Raw genomic sequence first — 26,367 nt, 5'->3', positions numbered from 1 at the left:
GTCCAAATTGGAAAGGAAGAAGTATAACTGTCACTATTTGTGAATGACATGATTATATATATAGAAAACCCTAAAGAATCCAGCAAAAAACTATTAGAAATAACAAACGGGTACAGTAAAGTTGCAGGATACAAAATCAATATACAAAAATCTGTCGTGTTGCTACACAGTAACAATGAACAAGCAAAAAAAGAAATTAAGAAAACAGTCCCATTTATAATCACAACAAAAAGAATAAAATATCTAAGAACAAATTTAACCAGAGAAGTGAAAGACCTGTACACTGAAAACTAAAACATTGTTGAAAGAAATTGAAGACGACACAAAGAAATGGAAAGATATTCCATGGTCATGGATTAGAAGAATTAATATTGTGAGAATGTCCATATTACCTAAAGCAATCTACAGATTCAATGCAATCTCTATCAAAATCCCAATGACATTTTTCACAGAAATAGAACAAAGAATCCTAAAGTTTGTGTGGATCACAAAAGACCCCAAATAGCCAAAGCAATCCCAAGAAAAAAAGCACAAAGCCAGAGGTATCACACTCCCTGATTTCAAATTACACTACAAAGCCATAATAATCAAAATAGCACGGTATTGGCAGAAAACACAGATCAATGGAACAGAATTGAGATCCCAGAAATAAACCCACACATATATTGACAACTAATTTATGACAAAGGAGCCAAGAACATACAATGGAGAAAGGAAAGCCTCTTCAATAAATCATGCTGGGAAAACCGGACAGCAACACGCAAAAGAATGAAACTAGACCATTATCTTACACCATACACAAAAATTAACTCAAAATAGATTAAAGACTTGAATGTAAGACTGAAACCATAAAACTCCCAGAAGAAAACATAGGCAGTATGCTCTTTGACATTGGTCTTAGCAATATCTTTTTGGATATGTCTCCTTGGGCAGGAGAAACAAAACCAAAAATAAACAAATGGAACTAAAAAGCTTGTGCACGGCAAAGAAAACCATCAACAAAACGAAAAGACAACCTACCAACTGGGAGAAGATACTTGTAAATTATATATTCAATAAGGGGTTAATATGCAAAATATATAAAGAACTCACATAACTCAACGGCAAAAAACCAAATAGCCTGATTAAAAAATGGGCAGAAGATCTTAACAGACATTTTTCCAAAGAAGATATACAGATGGCCAACAGGCACATGAAAAGATGTTCAACATCACTAATAATCAGGGAAATTTACATCAAAACCACAATGAGATATTACATCTCACTGGTTTGAATGGCTATTATCAAAAAGACAAGAAATAACAAGTGTTGGAGAGGATGTAAAGAAAGGGGAACCCTCATACACTGCTGGTGGGAACTGAAATGGGTACAGCCACTATGGAAAACAGTATGGAGATTCCTCAAAAAACTAACAGAACTACCATATGCTCTAGCTATTCCACTTCTGGGTATTTAACTGAAGAAAACAAAAACACTAATCCAAAAAGATATACGCACCCCTATGTTCATTGCAACATTATTTACAATAGCCAAGACTTGGAAACAATCTAAGTGGCCATTGACAGATGAATGGATAAAGAAGATGTGGTATGTGTGTGTATATATATCTATATACATATACACATATACATATACACACACATACACACAATGGAATACTACTCAGCCACAAAACAAAAGATGCAATCTTGCCATTTGTGACATGGATGGACTTTGAGGGTATTATGCTAAGTGAAATAAGACAGAGAAAGCCAAATACTGTATGATTTCACTCCTATGTGGAATATAGGAAACAACCAACCAATCAAAACAAAAACACACATACAGATACAGAGAACAGATTGGTGGTTACCAGAGGGAAAGGGGGGTTGGGGGAAGGTGAAATGGGTAAAGGTGGTCAATTGTATCATGACAGATAGAAACTAGATTTTGGTGGTGAGCATGCTATAGTATACAGAGACGTTGAATTACAATGTCGTACACATGAAACTTATATAATGTTATAAACCAATGTTAGCTCAATAAAAATAAAATCTTGAACTTGCTCATCATTGCTTCCTCACGTGTCAATTGTAGTTAATTTCTCAAACCCCTTCTACCCTTGGCATCCCTACCACTGCTGCCTTATTTTAGGCCCTGCTACCTTATTTTAGGCCCTATCTCTTATCCCATTTATTCATTAGCCTCCTCAAAGTTTTCCCTGACTCTAGTTTCTTCCCCTTCCAACCCAACCTCCACATTACTGCCATTGTGATCAGGTCTCAGCAGACCACATTACGCCATTCCTTGGCTTACAGATGTTTAATCGTTCACTAATGCCTCTAGAGTTGAGTTCAAAATCCTTAGCATCACTACTAGACCCTTCAAAACTTAGTTCCAACTTAACACTCCAGCCTTATCTCTGGACGTCACTCTTCTCTGCCGTGTATCCAATCCATCAGTCACAACCGTACACTCAACATTGCCTTAGTGAGCCAAGTGTCTGCATGTCTCTCTGCTGTTATTAATGCTATTCCCTATGCCCAAAATGTTATTTCCTCACAAAACTAATGATGGAACTAGTGAAACCAGTGAGAACTATTCAAATCCAATATCATCTTCTCTGTGAAGCCTTCAGCTCTCCAATATATAACCAGAAGAGCTTATCTCTGTGCTTCCAGTGCTCTGTACATACTTCTACAAGAGCTCTGTCATACTGTCTTGTAATTAGACTGCATGAATGTTTCCTCTGACTAGGAGCAACTTCAGGACAGTAGCTTGGTCATCTTGGAAACCTTAATGCATGGTAATAATGGTTAACTAAGAAAATTAATGCATTGCTATTAATCAAGGCTTTAGGATCAGATGGACCTGAGTTCAAATCCCAGATGTGCCTCTTACTAGCTGCATGACCTCAATCAATAACCTCACAGAGGTTACTCTTTAAAGCATCAGTTTCTTTATCTGTAAAATAAGAATGAAAACATTTAAAGCAGTGTCTGGCACATAGTAAGTTACATCCTCCTCCTCCTCTCCTCACAAACTGTGGACACAGGAAAACATGCCCACAGGAGTCTCCAGTGCCCTTTAACTGGCAATTACCAGAGTCCAGTGCCAGCCAGGCATAGCTAGGTTCACTCACAACCCTGAGAAAGACAAAGAGAGGCAGAGAGACAAGCATGGAGACACTTGAGAAAAGGACAGAACTGACAGATCAAAGGATTGAGGACTGCTGATTCCCTCTCCCATTTTTTCCCACCCTCTACTTCAAAGCAGTCACAGCTCCCAAAATTCAACACTTTCTTTGTCATGGAAAGGCAAATCAAACTCCATTTTCATTAATGGAGGAAAAAAAATGAAAATTAGAGTGACAGGAAAAAGCTTTAAGCTTTATTGCTGTAGATCACTTTGCTTTCAGCTGTGAAGCTGACTAATATTCTTCAAACCCCCAAGGAGCTGGTAGGAACAGTCGCCATTTCAAAGTAAAAACAAAAAGCAAACAAACAAAACAGGGAGGAAGAAAAATATAAAAGATCTCTCTTTATTTTCTTTTGCAAAGAGGGTGAATGGTAAAGAAATTGCTCAAGGGCAGGAGGGTGGAGGAAAGGAGATACAGTGAAAAAATGCACATGTACATTCAATTATCTTTGCATGTAGTTTTCAGTTTGTGTGAAAGCTATCCTAATTCAAACCCACTGAATAAAACAAGTCAAAATTAGTAATATCTAGAGAGAAGCTGATGTACTATGATTTCTGAAAAGAGTTGTCTCAATAAATCTAAGCCTGTGTTTGAGCTCTACGGGAAAAATCCTCCTTATGCAAGAACTGTCATTTGCAAATGAAGCTCCTGTCATACGGATTTCACTGACCTAAAGTAAAATGACAGTTCTGTTTCAAAACCGTAAAAATTTGCAAATTGCTTCCAAGGATTTTTTTTTCCCACACTGCCCTTCAAAATAAAGGCTGAACATATTCCTGATGATTCCAAAGTAAAAGTCTTTTAGTGAACCTGGTACTTTTTATTGTCAGACCTTCCTAGCCACACCTCACCTTTTTACATGTATCCCACTGGGCCCTCACAGTGACTTTTCAAGGGAGGTTGTGCACTAGACCCATTTTACAGTTGAGGAAAACAACATAAGTCACATAACTAATCAGTGACAGTAACGACTTGAATCAGGTCTCTTGACCACCAAGCCTAGTACTCTTGTTTGTTTTCCAACCCTACAGCTTATTTTAGTAAAAGAGCACAGGTTTTGCAGTGAAATGAACTTGGGTTTAAATCCTGGTTCTACCCCTTAATAGACATGTGACATTGGACAAGTTATTTCAATTCTCTGCGTTTGTTTCCTCATCTGTAAAAGGAGGGAAATTATACTTCTTTTAGAGAAATGTAGTAATTAAATAATATTTGTCAAGTACCTAACACAGTACTGAGCAAATATTCAGTAAATAATATCTATTATTACTACATCACATTGTCTCTAATAGCATACAGCATGTCTTGAATACTAGATTAGGTCAAGCAAATGAAAATTACTTTCACTCATAAATTAGCGCCACAGACATCACGAAATCTGTCTTTAACATGGGGGAATATGGAAAGGAGAAAAGTAGGATAACACTTGATTCTTTGGTACTTCATATACATTTTTCTCACTCCTACAGAAGAGCACTGTTTTCTTTCTTTTATCTAAATAATAGAAAGTAAAAATAAAAATTTTCTTCTAAGTGAGGTTACATTTTCTTTTATTTCCCTATCCCTTTATGGTAGTCTTAAATCTAAAACCTTTCAAATACTTATCTTTGGGCTACTTTATTCACATATGTGTGAGTATTCCAATATAACAGAAAGAGCCATGTTATTTTATTTTCGCCTTAAAGAAAACACGAAAATACCTCAATTTCCACAAACTAAAAGCCACTAAAAAGAAACTTCATGGTCAGAGTAGCTGTTGAATCAAAGCTGGTTTCTTTTTTTATGGGCTAATAATCACTGAACATCTACACAGAGTATTTTTGTCCTTTCATTACAGAAGCAAGGCATCAGACCTAAACTTTTCACTTATCTCTACATATGTAGAGTTAATTTCCAGGGCAGAAAAATATCACAAAATTGATTTGACAGACAACTGCAGATGCAGTTTCTGAGTTGACTCAATGAGGTAGAGCTTTACTAATAAAGCCATAAAAAATTTCCCTCTAATAAGAAATCAAATAACTCTTCCTATAAAAGGAAAATGAAGGGCCAGCCTGGTGGCGTAGTCGTTAGGTTCACACGCTCCACTTTGGCGGCCCAGTTGTTTGCGGGTTTGAACCCCGGGAGCGGACATACGCACCATTCATCAAGCCATGTATGGCGGCGTCCCACATGTAAAATAGCGGAAGATGGGCATAGATGTTAGCTCAGGGCTAATCCTCCTCAGCAAAAAGAGGAGGATTGGTAACAGATGTTAGCCCAGAGACCATCTTCCTCACCAAAAACAAAAAAAAAAAAAAAGGAAAATGATGTTAGCTCTCAAAGATCTTCATAGTTTCACATCCATGGTGAGAAGTCCTTAAGAAATTATTGTTACCACTCCCACTCATGCCACCCTCCTACCACCAAATCTAAATAATGCCCCCATTACTCTCTTGTAGCACTACCCTTTTTTCCTTCATAACCACAATTTATAATATAAAATTTAAACATGTTTAATGTCTATACCCCCTACTAGGGTTTAGGGTCATCATGAGGGCAGGAGTCATGGTCTATTTTGTTGTTCACCTCTTGATACTCAGGGACTAGCAAAGCCCATAATCTCATTTATGGTTTTACAACTGGTTTCTAATTATAATGCATATATTTCTTGAGAAGTGACAATTCTTGACAAATTTTAGTGTCTCCCAGCTCAGTGCCAAAACATAATGATGAACAATGACATAGAAGAGAAGGCAATGTCAAAATAATGTCAAGTCAATGGTGGAAAAACAGTGAGCCCAGAAAGCATCCTTTGAAATGATGGTCAGCCATAGCTCTGCAACTCTTAAGAAATGGGGTGAACATTCCTAACACAATCCTATATGATCTCATTTAGTTTTGATGAACTATTTGTAAAAAATTAGTTTTTTTATTGTTTGTTCACTATTAGTACCACAACATATTACTAAATAATATTCTTAAATGTGAAAAGAATGAGCAAATACAGAGGTGATGATGAAACACCATCATGACATATTTTCACCTCATCTATTCATTTTATCCTTTCACTTAAGCATTCATTCTTCTCTCATGAAACTATCCATAAGTCCTCCAGATAGAATATACTACACTAATAGCAGTCTCTTGAGAGTGGTATGTGGGAGGAATGACATGCATATTTTTCATGTATATATGTATAATGTGCATGTAATATATAGACTTAACATTGCCTAAATTTTTAAGACAAGCATATGTATATTTTTATGGCTAGGGAAAAAAGATCTTTTCAAACAAACAAACAAGAACAAAAAACAACTCCAGAGACAAAATAATTGTTTACTTCTCTTTATCACAATTCCTAACTAGAAAAAAAATTTCATTTGTCAGACTCAAGAGAAATCTAGCCCAGAAACTGATAGACATGCAATAGTGACATCAGTTCTTAACCCCATAAGATAATACTATTTAGATTAATATGCTTCTTTGGTCAAATTATTAAAGTATAACTATGTTTTCAACTTCTAGGAATAATAACATGGTTATTGTATAAGTCTAAAACATCAACAGCTGTATTTATGATATTCATTTGGGCCCACATCATAAATCCACTAAAAACTTAATATAATGAGATTCAAAGACCCCAAACATTGAGTACTCTTTTTAAAAAAGGCTCTAAGAAAAATGAATTTAAATAAATTCAATGAGGTAACATCATTGTTTTCAATTTAGTTTATTTTCTCTCTATCTGAAGCAGTTATAGTAGAAAATGAAGACTGATAGAAGACAAAATAAAACCAAACAATCACATATATGATTAGGAGAAAAGATTGACTAAGGCTGTGTAGGCAAACATTTATTGGTAGAAGTAGATTGTGTTCAAGTATAAACTTTTGGTCTTGTTGCACCTCCCTTTAGCACCTTCAAGTTTAAAGTAAATGCCAATCTCTACATTTTGAATTGCAAATTGCCTTTCTAAATCACAACATCTATTCTTGAAATTTCACACGTCAACAGCTCATTAATATCCAGAGTAAATGCAGTTCTCTCAAAAGAACTACAGACTTTACATTTATTGAGACAGATAGCTGGCACACAAAAATAGAGCTCCTTCAATTACAATTTGGCAGAAGTTAACTTGAGTTTCAAATCTATCTACAGAGATTTATGACAACACAGCAATGAAGTGACTCTTTTGAATAAGATTAGCTACTGTTAATAGTAATGACGCTTGGATAGTGTTTATAAATCAACAGAGGTTGTACTCAGTATTTTATAATGGGCCACTTCAGAACCATCAACCATCATCACTTAAATGGTATATAAATGTAAATAGTGGCAGAAAATTAAAGTACTAAGTTGGTCTTCACAAAGTCATGAATATAATACATACACATAAAAAAAATCAAAGTGCATTTTTGCCTGCTGTTATTCTTATAGCTTTTGTCTTATTTAATATTTAAATGTAAAAAAGATTTTAATCAAAATAAGCAAAAAAACACCACTCAGTTTGTCAAGATGAAATTATCAGTTCAGGTCACTATTCAACTGCCTAACTAAATAAATCTTCCTATAAAAAAAGTGCATTTTACCTCATTCCTTACCATTACATTTAGTTATTGAGGCAAGGAGTTATACAAGCTCAGTAAGTCAAACTGACTTTGTGACAATTTAAATTAGAGAAAAAGATCATAAGACCATTTCACACATAAACATGGTAAAAATTTGGGACCTTTTTTCCCCCAAATATTAGACATTTATAAATAAAATCCATATGCATATGGATGTCCACATTTTGTTTATAACAGGAAATTGGAAACAACTTAAAAAATACTGCAGTACAGAACTGGTTAAATTGCAATGTGTTCGTATGAAAAAATAATATACAGCCCATTACAATTAAATGAAAAATAATATTTTTGACACATCAATATGCTTTTGTTTGAAGTACATCATCTGTAAGAAAACTTATGTACCTACAGCAGAGACTACTACCCGTCCACCAAAATCTCCCCTTCTCCCCAAGCTGGGAGTAGACATGTGGCCATCAAGCTAGGCACGGGTTTCATGATTCCATACAACTATATAAATATATATGACGAAGTTTTTATCCAGGAAATATGAGAAGCAATATATGCCACTCTAGGCCCAGGCCTTAAAAGGACAAAGGTCTATCCACGCTCTATCTCCTTCCTGGAAGATGGAACCTGGGCAAATCTGTGACACAGTTTAGACCATGTAATCAAGAATACCCTATGAGATGGCAAAGAAACCAGAAGGAAGGTGCCTGAGTCCTTATGGAGCAGAGCTGTCCCCCTATTAGCACTGGACACTTCACAATGGTTTTAATCTCAAACTACTTCTTGTAACTGTTCTTCAAGCCACTGTATTTTATGTCTCTTTATTATAGCCCCTTATTCTTTCATTCTAACTAATGAAGCATGGCATAGAAAAATGTCATAACTAATGTTCATGGCATATAAAGTAACAAGTGACAGCAGTATGTTTTTTATTTTTATCTTCATGATATAATGTACATACATTTCTTTTGTAATAAAAACTTAAAAAGCAGTATTTTAATAAATTCAAAAATATAAATAATTATTTCTTCTCTGATCCTATCTTTGCCCTCTTCCCTTAATAAATACAGAAGCTATTGTACAGAACAGTTAAAGAAGTATATATTTATATGGGCTAAAAATATTCTCTAGAGCAGGGGTCAGCAAACTTTGTCTATAAAGGGTCTGACAGTGTATATTTCAGGTTTTGCAGGCCGTACAATCTCTGTCACAACTACTCAACTCTGCCACTATATAACAAAAGCAGACACAGACAGTACATAAATGAATGGGCGTGGCTGTGTTCCAATACAGCTTTATTCACAAAAACAGCCACCTGGCCTGTGGACGATAGTTTGCCAACCTCTTGTGTAGAGTATAATCCTCACTGTACCATATTACATAGTTTAGATTGTTTTCAAATATTAAAGAAAAGTAATAGAGTAGCTTTCATTCTCCATCACTGGAGAAAATCTAAAAAAATTTGACAATCTGAAAACTGAAAAACAAATCAAACATGTTGTGTGGAAACTTTCTTACCCTATGCCTTCAAGAAAAGAAAAGCAAGCTCTCTTGAATTCTACACTATCACCAAATGGCATTTATGAAGTGTCTATCCACAGACAGTACTTTGCCAGTTAACAAAGACAAGGTCCTTCATATCCCAAGATGATGCTAGAATATGTGCTGATATTGTTCCAGCTGTGGTAATGAACTGCAAGTTAATTTACTTTATCTTCAATCTCCTGTATAGTCAATGATATACATCTGGCAAGATGGCTAGGTTACAAATTCTGACCATGATCACGGAACGATATAAGTTCCTGGCCCCTTCACATTCACAGATTCTTATATAGAGTCATTTACCCAAAAAGCATTTACCGAGCACCTATGTATCAAGCATCTCAGAGCAGAAAAAGTATACACTACTATGAGACTTCTTGATATTTCCTTCAAAGAAGCTCTCCTGGCTTATGAGAAACCTTATGCTAGGGGAAGCCAGAAGGCAGTCCTACAAAAGCACAAGATGTTGTTGAATATTTACATGTCATCTTAAAAAAACTGGTAAATTTTGCATCTTACTCCATTATATGTCCATTTTTAAACAATATTTTTAAATGTTTTCAATTTAATTGGAGGTATCAGTAGATTCATGTTTTTTAGTATATATATACAGGTAGATAGGTACAGAAATATAGATGTGTATGTATGAATGGCTTAATATACATAAATATACTAACTAGCTCTGTACACCGAGGGGGCCTAGAAGCAATAACACTGCAGTAGGAATGAGCACACCTAGTACTCAGAACTTGGTTTCTAATTACCATTATCAAATACATGGAGAGAGGGATCCTGGATAAGTGGTTGATTCCAGGGCAGAGCAGTGAAAATACTAGATGAGCCTGGAGTATCTTGCAGTGTCAGAAAGTAAGGAAGTGCTCAAATAAAGATAGGACATTTCACAAAGATATAGAAACCAACTGGAAGGAATTCACAATGACCAAAGCTGGAACAATTTGAGCAACAAAATGAACAATGGCAGTATTAGATTATAGCCCATAGAATAAAATAAATATCCATGAATCCATACAGATATAAATAATTGAATAAATAAATAAATGGGGGAGAAGAGATAGGTCTTGTTTACAAAAGAATTACAATAAATAAATGAAGACAGAAAGAAGAAAATAAAAATTAGGCAAACATCCGTGTACCTTGGGGGAGATAATTTGAGACTATTAACAACTAAATGCAATGTGGGATCCTGGACCAGATCCTGGAACAGAAAGAGAACATTATTGAAAATACTAGTGAAATTCAAACTAGGTCTGTAGTTCAGTGGTTAGTATTCCACCAATATTAATTTCTGAGTTTTGATAATTGTACTATGGCTACATAAGATATTAGCATTAGGGGAAGCTGAATAAAGCATACACAGAAACTCTCTGTACTACTTTTGCAATTTCACCATAAGTCTAAAATTTGTTCGAAAAATTTTAATGTTTTAATTTAACGCATTATAATGTTTATAAAATTTACAAACCAGGCAGATGCTCCATTGTTTATCCTTTGGCTTCACATTCCACCACCCCCCCACCAAGTGCCAGAATACCACTACAGTTTGAGAAGCATGGTTCTAACCTATTCAACAGTAGAGTTTAATTGAGAAATACGCAAAAATACAAGGTAATGATTTTCTACTGTCTACAAATTAGAATTAGTTGGAGTAATTCAAATCACCATTAATAACAAAGTTAGTGTGATATATTTCAAAGAATGTTGGAATAGGAATAAGATCTGAGTTTTGGCCCGAGTCATCTACTAGTTTGGCCCTGGGTAAACCTTAACTTTCTCATCAACAGATGACGCCCTTCTAAACTAACATCTGTAGATCATTAAGGATCTATGCTGCATTGAGCATGTATGAGGCAATTCTAAATTCTCATCACCAGAACAGTGGCTTGGCACATAAAAATATTCTTAACATTTATAAATTTATCAAATATTTATTTAGAGACTGTTATACTCCAGGCCTCTTAAGTACTGGGGATATAAAGATAACTAAGATCTCCAAGAATCTAATAGGACCGACAGATCTATAAATAACAAAAATACTGTGTGAAAAATAAACATAATACTTGGAAGTACAAATAGAAAAATTGATACTATTGGGATTATCAAGGAAGACTTCATTAGAAAGCAGTATCTTAGCTATGTCCTGAAGGAGGAGTAAGAATTGTTCACATAGAATAGGGGCCAGCATAAAAAATGGCATAAAGTTATGAGAGAATATTGTATATTCAGAGAGGGTACAGGGTGGGATGCTGCTGAAGCATGTTGTAGGTGGAAGGGTAAGTTTCTCTGAGAATTTACAACTGCAAACCTAAACCACAGGTGATTATGGTGCTCTAATGTATACTACTTGCATAAGCCAGGAACCCTTATGCCTAGAAATTAACATAAAAGTTGCTTTGGGCCAGTATAGTACACAGAATAATGGTTCCCCAAAGATGTCCAAATTCTAATCCCCAGAAGCTGTGAATATGTTATCTTACGTGGCAAAAAAAACTTTACTAATGTGAATAAATTAAGGATCCTGAGATGGGAAGAATATCCTAGATTATCCAGGTAAACCCATTGTAAACACAAGGTTCCTTATAAGAGGGAGACAAAAAGGTCAAAGGCAGAAAAACGAGATGGCATGACAGAGGCTGAAGTGATGCACTTGAAGATGGAAGAAATGGTCATAAAGAAGAAATGCAAGTGGTTTCTAGAAGCTGGAAAAGAAAAGGAAACAGATTCACCCTTGGAACCTCCAAAAAGGAAATTGGCACTGCCAGCCTGCACCTTGATTTCAGCCCTGCAAGATTCATTTTGTACTTCTGACCTGCAGAACTATAAAAGAATAAATTTGTGCTGTTTTAAGATACTACATTTGTTACAGCAGCAATAGGAAACTAATACAGTCAGTAATAGCACTGGGTGACCAAGCAAAAGGAAATGCAAAACCACTTAGTAGGAACATACTCCCTCAACAAGGTCACACAGGATTAACATAGATAAAGAAACATTCAAAATTCAACATTTTAGGGAGAAAAAAAGGTAAACATACTGATCCTGAAGCTGAAAAGAAAATAACAAACAACAGTATTAAACCTCCAAGAACTTTACATAATAGAAGTAAGTGATAGATAGTTTACATGCCTAAAAAAATGAAAGAATGAATTGAAACACAAGGAAAGGACATGACAACTTTAAAAAATAAACAGAACTTCTAGAAATGAAAGTCATTAAAAAAAAAAGATAGGTTAAATAGAAAATTAGACACATCAGAAGACAGAATTAATGAACTAGAAAAGAGGTGTGCAAACATTTCTAATTTAGAGAGAGTCAATTTTTAGGCTTTGAAGGCCACACAGTTTTTGTTGCAGCTACTTAACTCTGCCTTTGTAGTGTGAAAGCAGCCATAGTCAATATGTAAACATGTATATGTATAAACACTGTGGGCCATAGTTTGGAACCCCAGAACTAGAAGATAAAGCTGAGGAAACTACCCAGAATGCAGTATCAAAAGGTAAAAAGATGAAAAATATGAAAGAGACATTAACAGGCATAAAAGATAGAATGAGAAGGTCCGATATATAAGAGAACTTCCAAAAGAAAAAATAAGAGAGAGGTAATGTTTAAAGAAACAGTTGAGAATTATACCACCAATAAAAGGCATAAATCATCTGACTGCAAGAAGCAAAACAAGTTCTGAATGGGATAAATAGAAATAAAATCCATAACTAGACAGATAAGAGTAAGATTATAACTATAAAGACAAACAGAAGAATATTAAAGCAATCAGAACAAAAAGAGAATTCATCTACAAAGGAATGACATTTCTCAACAGTAACAAAAGAAGTCAGAGAACAAAGTGCTGAAAGAAAATCACTCTCAATGTGCAATCATAGAACCAACTAAACTATAATCTGAGATTGAGAGTGAAACAAAGGCATTAACAGACAAAGACAAAGCTTACCACTAAGATTCAGGTTGAAAGAACTTCAGAAAGCAGGATATTGGCCCCAGAATGAAGAGTAAGCAAAGAAACTGGTAAACAGGTAGGCAAATCTAAATAAGCATTGACTGTAAAAAAATAAAATAACAACAACAGTAACCAAAAGGGGTATGAGATCAAAGTATCACCAAAATGCTAGATAACAATAAACATGAGAGGGGGGGCCTTGTTATTGCTTGCAAAAAGTAAATATTCCGATTAGCTTGCAAGTTTAATTTAAATACATATGTGAAAACTTTAAGGTTCTAAAACAGTTTAAGGTTCTATTCTAAAAGAAATAGAAATTTCATCTATAACTTCAAACCAGTTGTGGAGAGGGAAAAAGGGTGTAAACATACCTCTGTCCATTCAATAAAAGGTAGAAAGGTGAGAGAAAAGGCATAGAAAAGGCAGGGTAAAGAGAAAGTACAAAAGAAGATGGTAGAAATTATCTAAATATTAGTGAATCACAATAAGTGTAAATGGACTAAATTCTGTTAAAAGACAGATTGCCAAATTGAATTAAGACAATAAAATCTAGTTATACGCTATTTGCAAGAGGCACACCTATAACATAAGGCACAGAAAAATTAAAAATAAAAGGGCAGAAAAGATATATTGGGGGGGAAAAAAACAAGGAAATCTTATATCACTATGTAATATCATACAAAACAGACTTTAAGGCAAAAAGTCTTATCAGGGAAAAAATATAAGGTAACTACACAAGGATATCATAATCCTAAATCTATATGCCCCTATGAATATACACTCAGAATACATAAAGCAAAAATTAACAGAATTAGGCATAAAAACAGACACACAGATCAATGGAACAGAATTAAGACCTCAGAAATTAACCCACATATATATGGACAATTAATTTATGACAAAGGAGCCAAGAACATACAATGAGGAAAGGACAGCTTTTTCAATAAATCGTGCTGGGAAAACCAGACAGCCACATGCAAACGAATGAAACTAGACCACTATGTTACACAATACACAAAAATGAACACAAAATGGATTAAAGATTTGAATATAAGACCTGAAACCATAAAATTCCTAGAAGAAAATATAGGCAATAAACTCCTTGACATCAATCTTCGCAATGTTTTTTCTTGATATGACTCCAAGGGCAAGGGAAACAAAAGCAAAAGTAAATGAATGAGACTACATCAAACTAAAGAGCTCTACACAGCAAAGGAAATCAACAAAATGAAAAGGCAACCTATTGAATGGGAAAAGATATTTGCAAATCACATATCCAATAAAGGGTTAATATCCAAAACATATAAAGAACTCATACAACTCAACAACAACAAAAAACTGATTAAAAAATGGGCAGAGGATCCAAAGAGACATTTTTCAAAAGAAGATATACAGATGGCCAACAGGCAGATGGAAAAACGTTCAACATCACTTATTATCAAGGAAATGCAATTCAAAACCACAATGAGATATCACCTCACACCTGCTGGAATGGCAATTATGAAAAAGACAAGAAAGAACAAATGTTAGAAATGATGTGGAGAAAAGGGAACCCTCATACACTGCTCGTGGGAATATAAAGTTTAACTATGGAAATAGATCAAACTTGTTAATTTTGTTGTTCATAATTTCTATTATTGTACTGATTAATTGTGGAGATGTATATTAAAATCTCCTTACCGACTGTGGAATTTTTATTTTTCTTTATAATTTTGTTAATTTTTTCATTGGGGTAATATTGGTATATAACATTATATATATTTCAGGTACACATCATAATTTGATATTTGTATACACTACATAGTGATCACCACTGTAAGTCTAGTTACCATCCATCACTATACAGTTGATTCCCCTCACCCACTTTGCTCTCCCCCCAACCTCCTTTTCTTCTGGTAACCACCAAACTGTTCTCTGTGACTACGAGTTTGTTTTTGTTTTGTTTTGTTTATTTGTTTTTTTTTCATATTTCACATCTAAGTGAAATCATACTGTATTTGTCTTTCTCTGTCTGACTTATTTCACCTACCATAATACCCTCAAAGGTCCATCCGTGTCGCAAATGGCAAGATTTCATCTTTTTTATGGCTGAGTAGTATTCCATTTTGTGTGTGTGTGTGTGTGTGTGTGTGTGTGTGTGTGTGTGTGTGTGTGTACACCACATCTTCTTTATCCATTCATCCAACAATGGGCACTTAGGTTTCTTTCAATCTTGGCTATTGTGAATAATGCTGCAATGAACATAGGGGTGCATATATCTTTTCACATTAGTGTTTTTGTGTTCTTTGGATAAATACTTAGAAGTGGAATAGCTGGATCATATGGTAGCTGTATTTTTAATTTTTTGAGGAAACTCCATACTGAAAAAACATTATTTTTAAGCCACCTGGAGTCACATAATTCCAAACCATAAAGCAATTCTCAAAAATACCAAATAATTGATATCATGCAGAGCTCATTATTTGACAATAATGTAATTAAATTAAAAACCAACTACCAAAAAACAGTTAAAATATATTTAGTTAGAATGTATAAAGAACTCTCAAAACCCAATAGGAAAAAAACAAACCAATCCAATTAGAGAATAGGCTAAAGACATGAAGACATTTTATCAAAGAGGATATACAGATAGCAAATAAGCACATGAAAAATGTTCAACATCATTAGACATTAGGGAAGTGTGAATTAAAATCACAACGAGATATCACTACACAACAATCAGAATTGCGCCCCCTCCCCAAAAATTGTGACAACACCAAATGCTGGCAAGGATGCAGAGAAACTGGATCACTTGTACATTGCTAGTGGGAATGTAAAATGGTATAGGCACTCAGGAAAATAGTTTGGAGTTTTTTTAAAAAACTAAGCATGCCATTACCATCTGATCCAGCAATTGCACTCCTGAGCATTTATCCCAGAAAAATAAAAACTTAAGTTCAAACACACAAAAACCTATAGATGAATGCTCACACACAAATTCATTTGTAATAGCCAAAAACTGGAATCAGCCCAAATGCCCTTCAAGTGAATGGTTAAACAAACTATGATACATACGTAATATAGAATACTATTCAGCAATAAAAAGGAACAAATTATTGATACATGCAGAAATCTTGAAGAATTTCCAAGGGAATTAAGCTGAGTGAAAAAAGCCAGTGCCAAAAAGTTGCACACTGTACAGTTTCATACTGAAAATGACAAAATTATAGAGCTAAAAAATAAATCAGTGGCTGCCAGGGTTAGAAATAGGGGAGGCAGAGGAGGGAGTTGGGTATGGATATAAAAAAGCAACATGAGGGATCCTTGGTGCTGGAACTGCTCAGTACCTTGTCATTTTTCTACACTGAATCTAACATACACATGATAAAAATTTACATATTTTTCTGCAACTTCTTCCTTTGAACAGTATATTGTAGGACATATAAAAGGCAACAGTAGCTGCTTCCAGGAGTTGGGACCGGGGTAGAGAGGGAGGGCGGGGTACAGGCAAGAAGAGAGAGGAGACACACTAGAACCTTTTTACTTTCTCATTTGCATGTTTTGTCACAAGTGTTTGGAATTATAAATTCAGTAAGATATTGACATAAAAAATGTACCTGAAAATTTAAAAGCATACCTCTAAATAACTAATGGATCAAAGAAGAAATCATAATGGCTATTAGAAAATACTTAAAACTCAGGAAAGACAGCTACTGTGATCTTAAGAAGGAATTAGAATCATAAATAATTAAACAGAAAGGAAGGCTTAAAGATAAAGAAATAAGAATTTAATTCAAGAAGTTAGAAACAGAACAAGAGTGACTTCAAGCCAAAGGAAGTAGAAGGAAGGAAATAATAAAGACAAACGTAGATATTAATTAGATAAAAAAGATACCACACAAGGAAACAATGAAGCAAAAGCTGGTTCTTTGAAATGACTAATAATATAGACAAATCTCTGGCAAAAGAGATCAAGCAGAAAGAAAGAACGAAAAGGCACAAAAAATATTAAGAATAAAGGGAGTCCATAATTAGAGCTAAAGCAGGGCAGAGCGAGAGGGAGAGAGGCATATGTGATGCGGTTAGAAAGGATGAATAGGCCAAATACTGGGAGCAGCAGTGAAGACAGAGAGATCAATTAGGAGGTTTTGGGAGTAGTTCAATGGTAAATGATGGTGGAATGAACTGGAAGAAAGAGCAGAGATGGAGAAAACAAGTTAGATTTGACTTATGTTTTGGAAGTAGAGCTGACAGGGTATGCTGAAGGACTGAATATGGATGGGTTTGAGGGAAAGACATAAAGATGTTAAAGATAGTTATTAAAGATAAAATCAATACTCCCTATCTCAGCACACAGGCCTTAACAATATGGCTCCAATCTACTTCTAGTTTCAACTCTCACTAATCCAACTCACCTAGCCAATCTCTCAATCATAAAATTCTCACCATTTACCTAGCATGTCATGCCCTTTCAATCTGTTCCTTCTTTCTGGAATGCTCTAACTCCTCATAAACCCTTACTCATCTTTCAAGACTAAGCTCAAATGTCATCTCTATGATACTTTCCACCGATCTCCCAGGCATGCATGATTAGTCACTCCTTTCTCTGGTTTCACTGTATGGATCTAGTAGCAACAGCAGCAGCAGTATTGTTTGAAGTTAACATTCACTGAGGGCTTACTATATTTCAGGCACTGTTATAAATCCATTACATAGATTATTTTATTTAATCCTATAAACAATCTCATAAATTAAGTCCTATTATTATGCCCTTTATATCAAGAAACTGAGGTATAGAAGGATTAAATAACTTGTCAAAGGTTACGTGCCTAGTAAGTGGAGGGACCATGATTTGAACCCTGACATTCTGGCTTAAAAGCCCATACACAACTTCCCAGTGGAGCCAAAGCATGGGAAGTTGGTAGGAATGTAAAACGGTACAGGCGCCATGGAAAATAGTATGGCTGTTCCTCAAAAAACTAAAAATAGAATTAGCATATGATCTAGCAATCCCAATTCTGGGTATATATCCAAAAGAATTGAAAGCAGGATCTCGAAGATATATTTGCACATCCATGTTCATAGCAGCATTATTCACTATAGTCAAGAGGTAGAAGCAACCTGAACGTTTATCAACAGATGAATGGATGTGGTATATACATACAATTGAATATTATTCAGTCTTAAAAAGGAAATTCTGACACATGACAAAAAATAGATGAAACTTGAAGACATTATGCTGAATGAAATAAGACAGTCACAAAAAGACAAATATTGTATGATTCCAATTATATGAGGTATTTAGAGTAGTCAAGTTCATGGAGACAGAAAGTAGAATGGTGGTTGCCAGGGGCTGGAGGGAGAAGGAATGGGGAGTTATTGTTTAATGGGTATAGAATTTCAGTTCTGCAAGATCAAAAGAGTTCTGGAGATCCGTTGCACAACATGAATATACTTAACACTACTGAACCCTACACTTAAAAATGGTTAAGATGGCAAATTTTATGTTTTTTTTTTTAACACTGTTTACAAACTATTTTTAATAAAAGCATGGGAAGATATGTCCATGCAACAGAGATATATGGTACTATTTTACATGTAAAGCAGAAATGAAGGATGGGGCTGAGGAAGATTAAATCTGACTATGAAGAGCCCTAAATGCTAAAATGAATAAAAACAAGAAAATATTTAAACCTGTCCCACAGCAGGAAAATATACTATAAATCAACACCTAGATGTATCTAAACTCTCAAAAGCTATCAAGCCTGAGGATCTAAAACAGAAGAAAAAATTCTGTCACTTTGAAATACTATTTTCATTAAGCTGTAAGTTCTTGAGGCAACCACATTATCAAGCCTTTCTAATTGAGTCACTATTTATTGAAATAAGATTTAGCTTCTTATATTCCTAATCAAAATTTATTTTTGAATATTAGTAAACCCTTTGTGATTTCTAAAATATTCTTCATTTTGGGAAGACCTCAGGTTTTAGAATAAGAAAACACAAAATAAATTCGAATTTAAAGTTAGACATGCACTAGCTGGGTAAAGATAGAAAAATTACTCACATTCCCCATTTGTTAAATTGGGATAACACCACCTATCTCACTTGGCTGTAATAGGAATTAAATTGCATAACGTGTAAAGAAATTGATATGGTGAGTAGCATATAATGAGAGTACAACAAATAACTTTGGGAAATTTAAGATTATGTTTTCAATTTTAGGTTAAATAATGTTATCAGAAATAAATTTGAATTTATGTTTTTATTAAGCCTCTTAAAGCACGCTGGCCCAGTACCTGGGCTTTCAAGTTGGCAGATTTTTCAGCAGGTGAATCCACGATATGTCAAGAAGACTGAATTAAGACGTTAATTAACACAAGCAGTTACAATAGTGAAAGAGAATTCCAAGGGCAGGACTTATTTGAAAACTAAACCTAATTTAATTTAGAAATTTCATCCAATAACTGAGGAGTTAATATGCTTTCAAAATAAATTTAGATGGGGCCGGCCTAGTGGCGCAAGCGGTTAAGTGCACGCACTCTGCTGCGGCAGCCCGGGGTTCGCCGGTTCGGATCCCGGTAGCGCACCGATGCACCACTTGTCAGGCCATGCTGTGGTGGCGTCCCATATAAAGTGGAGGAAGATGGGAATGGATGTTAGCCCAGGGCCAGTCTTCCTCAGCCCAAAAGAGGAGGATTGGCAGATGTTAACTCAGGGCTGATCTTCCTCACAAAAAAAAATAATAATAAATAAAAATAAAAAAATAAATTTAGAAACGGTTAAATGTAAGTGAACTAATACCACTTTTTGGATTCCTACATATTTACAACAGGATAATATATTAGAAGGCACTATAAGGTATAACAGATCTAGTTATTCTTTGTATTCTGGCATTCTGAAAAACACTGCAGTTAATATCTAACAGAAAATATAAAGTCCATTTCTTGTTTCTTTTTTACTCCTATTTAAGGAACAATTAAAGTGTCAAGATACAATGGTCAAAAGCACTAAATAGATAGGTGGAAAGTTAGGCATATATTTTGGGAGGAAGCAGGAATGGAGAGATTTAAACTCTGCTTTATCATAAACTTGATTTTTCCATTAACTTCTTTTTCATCATCACATTTAGGAGAAAAGGGGGAAAACAAAATTCTAGATATTTTTCTTAGTTAAAATTTTTCTTTTGTTTCCCTTGCCCGAGTAGACACGGTATTTGAAAAGATGTCTACTTGGGGAGGGAAACAAAAGAAAAAGTTAACAAATGGGACTACATCAGACTAAGAAGCTTCTGCGAAGCAAAGGAAACCATGAACAAAACAAAAAGACAACCCACCAACTGGGAGAAAATATTTGCAAATCATTTATCCGACAAGGGGTAAATATCCAAAATATATAGAGAACTCAGACAATTCAACAACAAAAAAACAAACAACCCAATCAAAAAAATGGGCAGAGGATATGAACAGACATTTTTCCAAAGAAGATATACAGATGGCCAACAGACACAGGAAACAATGTTCAACATCACTAATTATTAAGGAAATGCAAATCAAAACTACAATGAGATATCACCATACACCAGTCAGACTGGCTATAATTACCAAGACAAAAAACAACAAATGTTGGAGAGGATGTGAAGAAAAGGGAACCCTCATGCACTGCTGGTGGGAATGCAAACTGGTGCAGCCACTATGGAAAACACTATGGAGATTTCTCAAAATATTAAAACTAGAAATACCATACGATCCAGCTATCCTACTACTAGGTATTTATCCAAAGAACTTGAAATCAATGATCCAAAGAGATTTATGCACCCCTATGTTCATTGCAGCATTATTCACAATAGCCAAGACATGGAAGCAACCCAAGTGCCCTTCTGCAAATGAATGGATAAAGAAGATGTGGGGTATATATATACAATGGAATACTACTCAGTCACAAAAAAAGACAAAATCATCCTATTTGCAACACCATGGATGGACCTTGAGGGTATGATGTTACATGAAATAAGCCAAAGACAAATACTGCATGATTTCACTTATATGTGGAAGATAAACAAATATATGGATAAAGAGAAGGGATTAGTGGTTACCAGAGGGGAAGGGAGTTGGGGGGTGGGTAAAGGACACATATGTACGGTGATGGACAATAATTAGATTACTGGGGGTGAGCATGATGAAGTCTATTCAGAAATTGATAAATAATAACGTACACCTGAAATTACACAATGTTATAAACCATTACAATCTCAATAAAGTTACTGGAAAAAAATTTCTAACAGTTTAAATTTTGATGAATTTTTAAACAACCACATACTCTAAATCTATTAACTAAATTTTTCAACAGTCAAATATGAAGCCTAAAATACAATAGCATACAGGTTGTACACAGCCACATACATACATATAAGAAAAAGGGCAGGTGTGAGGTTTCCAAGCCTCTTGGAGAATTATTTACCATTTAAAAAACAAAATCACTCATGTGAAAAATAAAATTATGGTACATAATAATTGGCTTATTCTCAAAGGAAACCACTATTTCACATAGTATGAAAGTAAAACTTGTAGGTTATATATTTCACATATTTCTGGTGAAAATTAAACAATTCTAATCATTTTTTAACTTAAAAAGTTTAGGGCCGGCCCGGTGGCGCAAGCAGTTAAGGTGCGCGCGCTCTGCTGCGGCGGCCCGGGGTTCGCCAGTTCGGATCCCGGGCACACACCGACCCACTGCTTGGCAAACCATGCTGTGGCGGCGTCCCATATAGAGTGGAGGAGGATGGGCACGGATGTTGGCCCAGGGCCAGTCTTCCTCAGCAAAAAAAAGAGGCGGATTGGCAGATGTTAGCACAGGGCTGATCTCCTCACAAAAAAAAAAAAACATTTATATATGACATACATATACACATATATACACACATGTATATTTAAATTTTAATTTTGTATAGAGATATTTAGGAAGTATTAAATGCTACCATTGATAAACTTACGAATCAACATGCAGAACCCTCTGGCCACTTCTTGAACATGCAGCCGCAATGATGGATTCAGGCAAACCTATAAAAACACACACCTATATCATTTAGAGTGTAGAAATATATATATATATTACACAAAATGTTCAATTCATGCCATCACTGTATAGAAGAGTTTAACAAAAGACGCTCAATCTTGTATTCAAAATTATAAAGTTTATATTATTATACCACTGGATGTTTTCTTAAACATATACTACTAATACTGAAAATTTTATTATGTGGAAGAGATATTCTTAAAAATCAAGTACTTAAGTTCTTTTTTTCTGCAAATTACCATAAATGAGTCAAAATATTATTCATACAGCACTTTGTTATTTAGGAACTGTGTTCACACACTAGCTCCTCTGATTCTCCCAACTGCACTGGGAGAGAAGCATCTGCACACACATTTTGGAGATGAAGAAGAAACTGGGGTGCAAATATGTTAACTTGTTGCCCAATGCTTTAAAAAAAAGTTGTGGGGTTGAAATCTGAACCCAAATCTAACTCCAAAGCCACAGTGCCTCTAAGGGGGAACAGCATACATTTTTCAGCTTAAGCCAATAGGTTAGCTAGTTTAAAAAGAGGCCACTAACAAGATATATTATTTTACTTTCTGGTTAATACAGCAGTTTGAAAAGAACATTACTGTTTCGGAACAAAATTAAGCCACACCATAAAGTTGGTTATCATAAAAGGAAATACATATTGCTACGACCAGTACCAACAAAAAAATTGAAAAAAATCAAAGATAATGATTGTATAATAAAAAAAATTCAAGTGTTCATCTATATCGGCTAGTCAATTATATTGTTAAGTTCAAGACTCTTCCATAACTTTTTATCATGAGATCTACCATTTCAATAGAGGCTATTAAATATTTTATATCAGTCAGACAAACAAAGCATGTTTTGAAAGTTTGATGCAATTCCATAGGGCTACTACTGACTCTTCCACTACAATAAAACACCCTGATCCTCTTGAATTTTTACCTAGTAGAAAAGAAACAGCACCATCCTTTTGGCAAGGATTTAAACTACACACTAAGCATCAAGGATTTCAAGAAAAGGGAACAGTTATCTTCTTTATGTAAAAAGCAATACACATGTGGAAGCAATTGACATAGTCAATCTCTAGTTAAAAACCACATTAAACACAAGCTCCAGCTGCATTCACGGAAGAACTGGAGTTTTCCAGTGGTGAACACTGTGGGTATATAACGTTTGGTTCAAAAAAGAAGTTCTGACCAAATGTACTGAATATAGCCATTAAATATCAATTATTGGAAATAAGCCATCATAAAGTTTCAACCTTAACTCTGGATATAATTCAAAGAAAAACAAAGTGAGAATTTGTGGTGTAGAAGGAAATAGGAGAAAGAAAGTTTTAAACAGTTAAGCACACTTAGTTCTTCAAAAACTGAAAACTGTATTGTTCTAATATCTTTTATCTTAAGACGACCTGAATTTTTTACACCTAAAGAAATAACTTTTCTTATTAATGAAATGCAGTCATATGGTATGTTAAAAGCTGTTAAGCAGCTTAGTTAAAAAGGGCAACAGCAAAGAAATACTCAGGAAGCAGAATTAGTATGTTAAATCATGTACTAATGACAGCATTAATAATACCACCAAACGTTAGTATAGGGCTTTATGGTTCACAATGTATTTTTACATACATCATCTCACTTATTCCTCATTATAATCCCGGAAGGCAGGCAGTATTATCCATACGAGAAATGGGATGAAAATAGTTAACTTGCCAAAGATCAATTAATTCAGTAATTCGGTATCTCAAATTCAAATTACCACATAAATTCACTCTCTCCAACTTGGACATGAGTCTGAGAAGGAGGATTTAAGGTCAGGACAGCAACGTAATGAAATGGGCATGGTCTCAATCAGACAAACCTAGGCTTGAATCGTAGTTTTGCTGCTTAACTAGCTGTGCGATCTCAGACAAGTCACTTGACTTCTCTAAGCGTTTGTTTCTTCATCCATCAATGGGAATACCACCATCTACCTCATAGGATTGTTCAGTTGTTAGCAGAGGGTACTTGCTCTATAAACACTATCTACTTTTTCCATTGGTGCCATTGTATATTTTAATTGAAAGCATTTCTTTTTCTCTCTTAGTGTACATAAAAGAATGGTGCATTTTATAATTAATGGCATCTTAGATTCAATAATACACAGCACCCTAGTTTCAGAGATGTAAAATTCTAAATAAATGTGCATCTTAAAAATGATGAAATATAGTGTGCCAGGGACAAAATGTTGCTTTGGAATTGTCACATTTCTTCCAAAAGGGATATTCCTATTGCAGGATCCCTTTAAAACTATATTTTTTCCTCCTTTGTTTGTATACATTTTGACAGTAAAATAAAATCCTATAATGATAAAAAAAAAACACTATCTACTTTTATTATTCTTCAGAAAGATATTTTAGAAGCACTACATTTTCATCTAAATACTACTCCAAACATACACCTATTTTTACCTGATGCCAACTCCAATGGCAAACAATAATAAAATTACTCTTCCCTATTTGGCCCAAATCAGCTGTTACTTTGGATAAACAAATATGCATGTGGTTATTTCCATGGCTGTGATCAACACTGTGAGAAGTCATGTCTCTGCTGGCAAAGCAAAGCCAAGGATGGATTTCAATACTGAACATGATTTAAGTCCAAATTACATAAAACCAAAATGACTATCACTTGTGTTTTCCTGTAATACTTTCATCCAGACATCCCCACAACTTTGTGAAATTGATAGGCTGTTCCTATGTCAAACAGCCAGGGCCTATTATCTTCATGCTTAGAATGATTAAAATAACAGACTAATAACACTGTTAGTAATGTCTTCTTGGCCAGGATTTCATATTTCTTTCCACCCATTCAACAAACACTGTGTTCCTTGAACAGAGGAGGCACGTAGTAATTCTTCAAATGTTTGTTGAAGGAAAGGAGAAAGAGAAAATGGGGAAAGGGAAGAAGAGAGGGATGGAACAGACTGTGATAGGTGGTGAGAAAAAAAAAAAGATAAGATTAAGGCAATTTCTAGCCTAAAAGAGCTCAGAGTCTAAAGAACAAGAATTTAAAGGGATTAAAATAATAAATGCAATTAAAGCTGTTAAAGAAACACAATGGAAAGAAGCATTCCCTGTGTAGAGGGGAGTCATGGAAAGCTCCAAAGAGCAGAGGACACCAGCTGGGTCTTTCAGGGTCTGTAACAACCCAACTGAAGGGTGTAGAAGAAGAAAAAAGGAAAATGGAAAGGAGTATTCCTGGCAAAGGGTGAAGGAAGAGAGAACCAAAAGGTGATGCTCCGAAAAGAGTGTTTGCAACCAAACTGTGGAGTCTGAACTTGAATCTATAAGCAACAGGGAGTCTTGAAAGGATTTTAGCCAGAAGAACAGCATGATCAAATCAGTGTTGGAGAAAAACAACTCTAGTCACAGCACAAAGCATGAACTTGTATAAAATTGGAGCTTTAAGTTTCAGGGTTTTTTTGTTAATTCTTGTTTAGGAAAAGTTAATATACTTAAACTTTTTGGTCTTATTGATAATTTAGCAAAATAAGTAAATAACTGCCTGTTTTGTTTAAATTCATATTTATAAGCTCAATTTTAATAGCATTTAAATCCTTGATTAATTTCAAAATAAAATCTTATTTAACACCAGGCACCATAAAAAGTCAACTTCTGAATCTGAGTAATGACTCAGATTCACACAACATCCTTGTGAGACATTTATATGAAACATATACAGGTTTACATTGAATTATACAGTCTCTTCCACAAGGAGAAGCCAGACATGAGTTAGAAACAGATAACCTAGACCAGGGTCAAATCACACAGCATTACACAGGAAACACACCATAAAATATGCCAGTACAAATATATAAGTATGATGTTTTCAACTGTAATATAGGGCTAATAATGTATCTCACAGGGTTGTATGGAGGAATACGTACAAAATGACCAAAGAACACCTTACACAGTACCTCCTAGCATGTTGCTGACTTGCAATAAATATTGGTTCTCATAAAACTCCTAGAAGAAAACTTATAGGCAGTACACACTTTGACACTGGTCTTAGCCATATCTTTTTGGATAT

General features: G+C 34.8%; 1 protein-coding gene across 4 annotated transcripts in view; it reads right to left on the bottom strand.

Moving 5' to 3' along the window:
- The window catches only part of CHM (CHM Rab escort protein), a 167,393-nt gene that overhangs the window by 124,000 nt on the left and 17,026 nt on the right, over nt 1-26,367 (bottom strand). For all 4 annotated transcript variants that reach the window (XR_015550394.1, XM_004436750.3, XM_087426663.1 and 1 more), the window contains exon 2: nt 22,221-22,287. Coding sequence is in view for 3 of the 4 variants with exons in the window: in XM_004436750.3 (XP_004436807.1) it covers nt 22,221-22,287 (67 nt within the window). In the remaining variant the exon portion in view is untranslated. The remainder of the gene's footprint in view (nt 1-22,220; nt 22,288-26,367) is intronic.

This window comes from Ceratotherium simum, chromosome X (assembly GCF_057802395.1).
Source record: "Ceratotherium simum simum isolate JZ-2026a chromosome X, ASM5780239v1, whole genome shotgun sequence".
Taxonomy (NCBI): domain Eukaryota; kingdom Metazoa; phylum Chordata; class Mammalia; order Perissodactyla; family Rhinocerotidae; genus Ceratotherium; species Ceratotherium simum.
The sequence above is the reverse complement of the archived record's forward strand: the minus strand, read 5'-3'. Positions and strand labels throughout refer to the sequence as shown.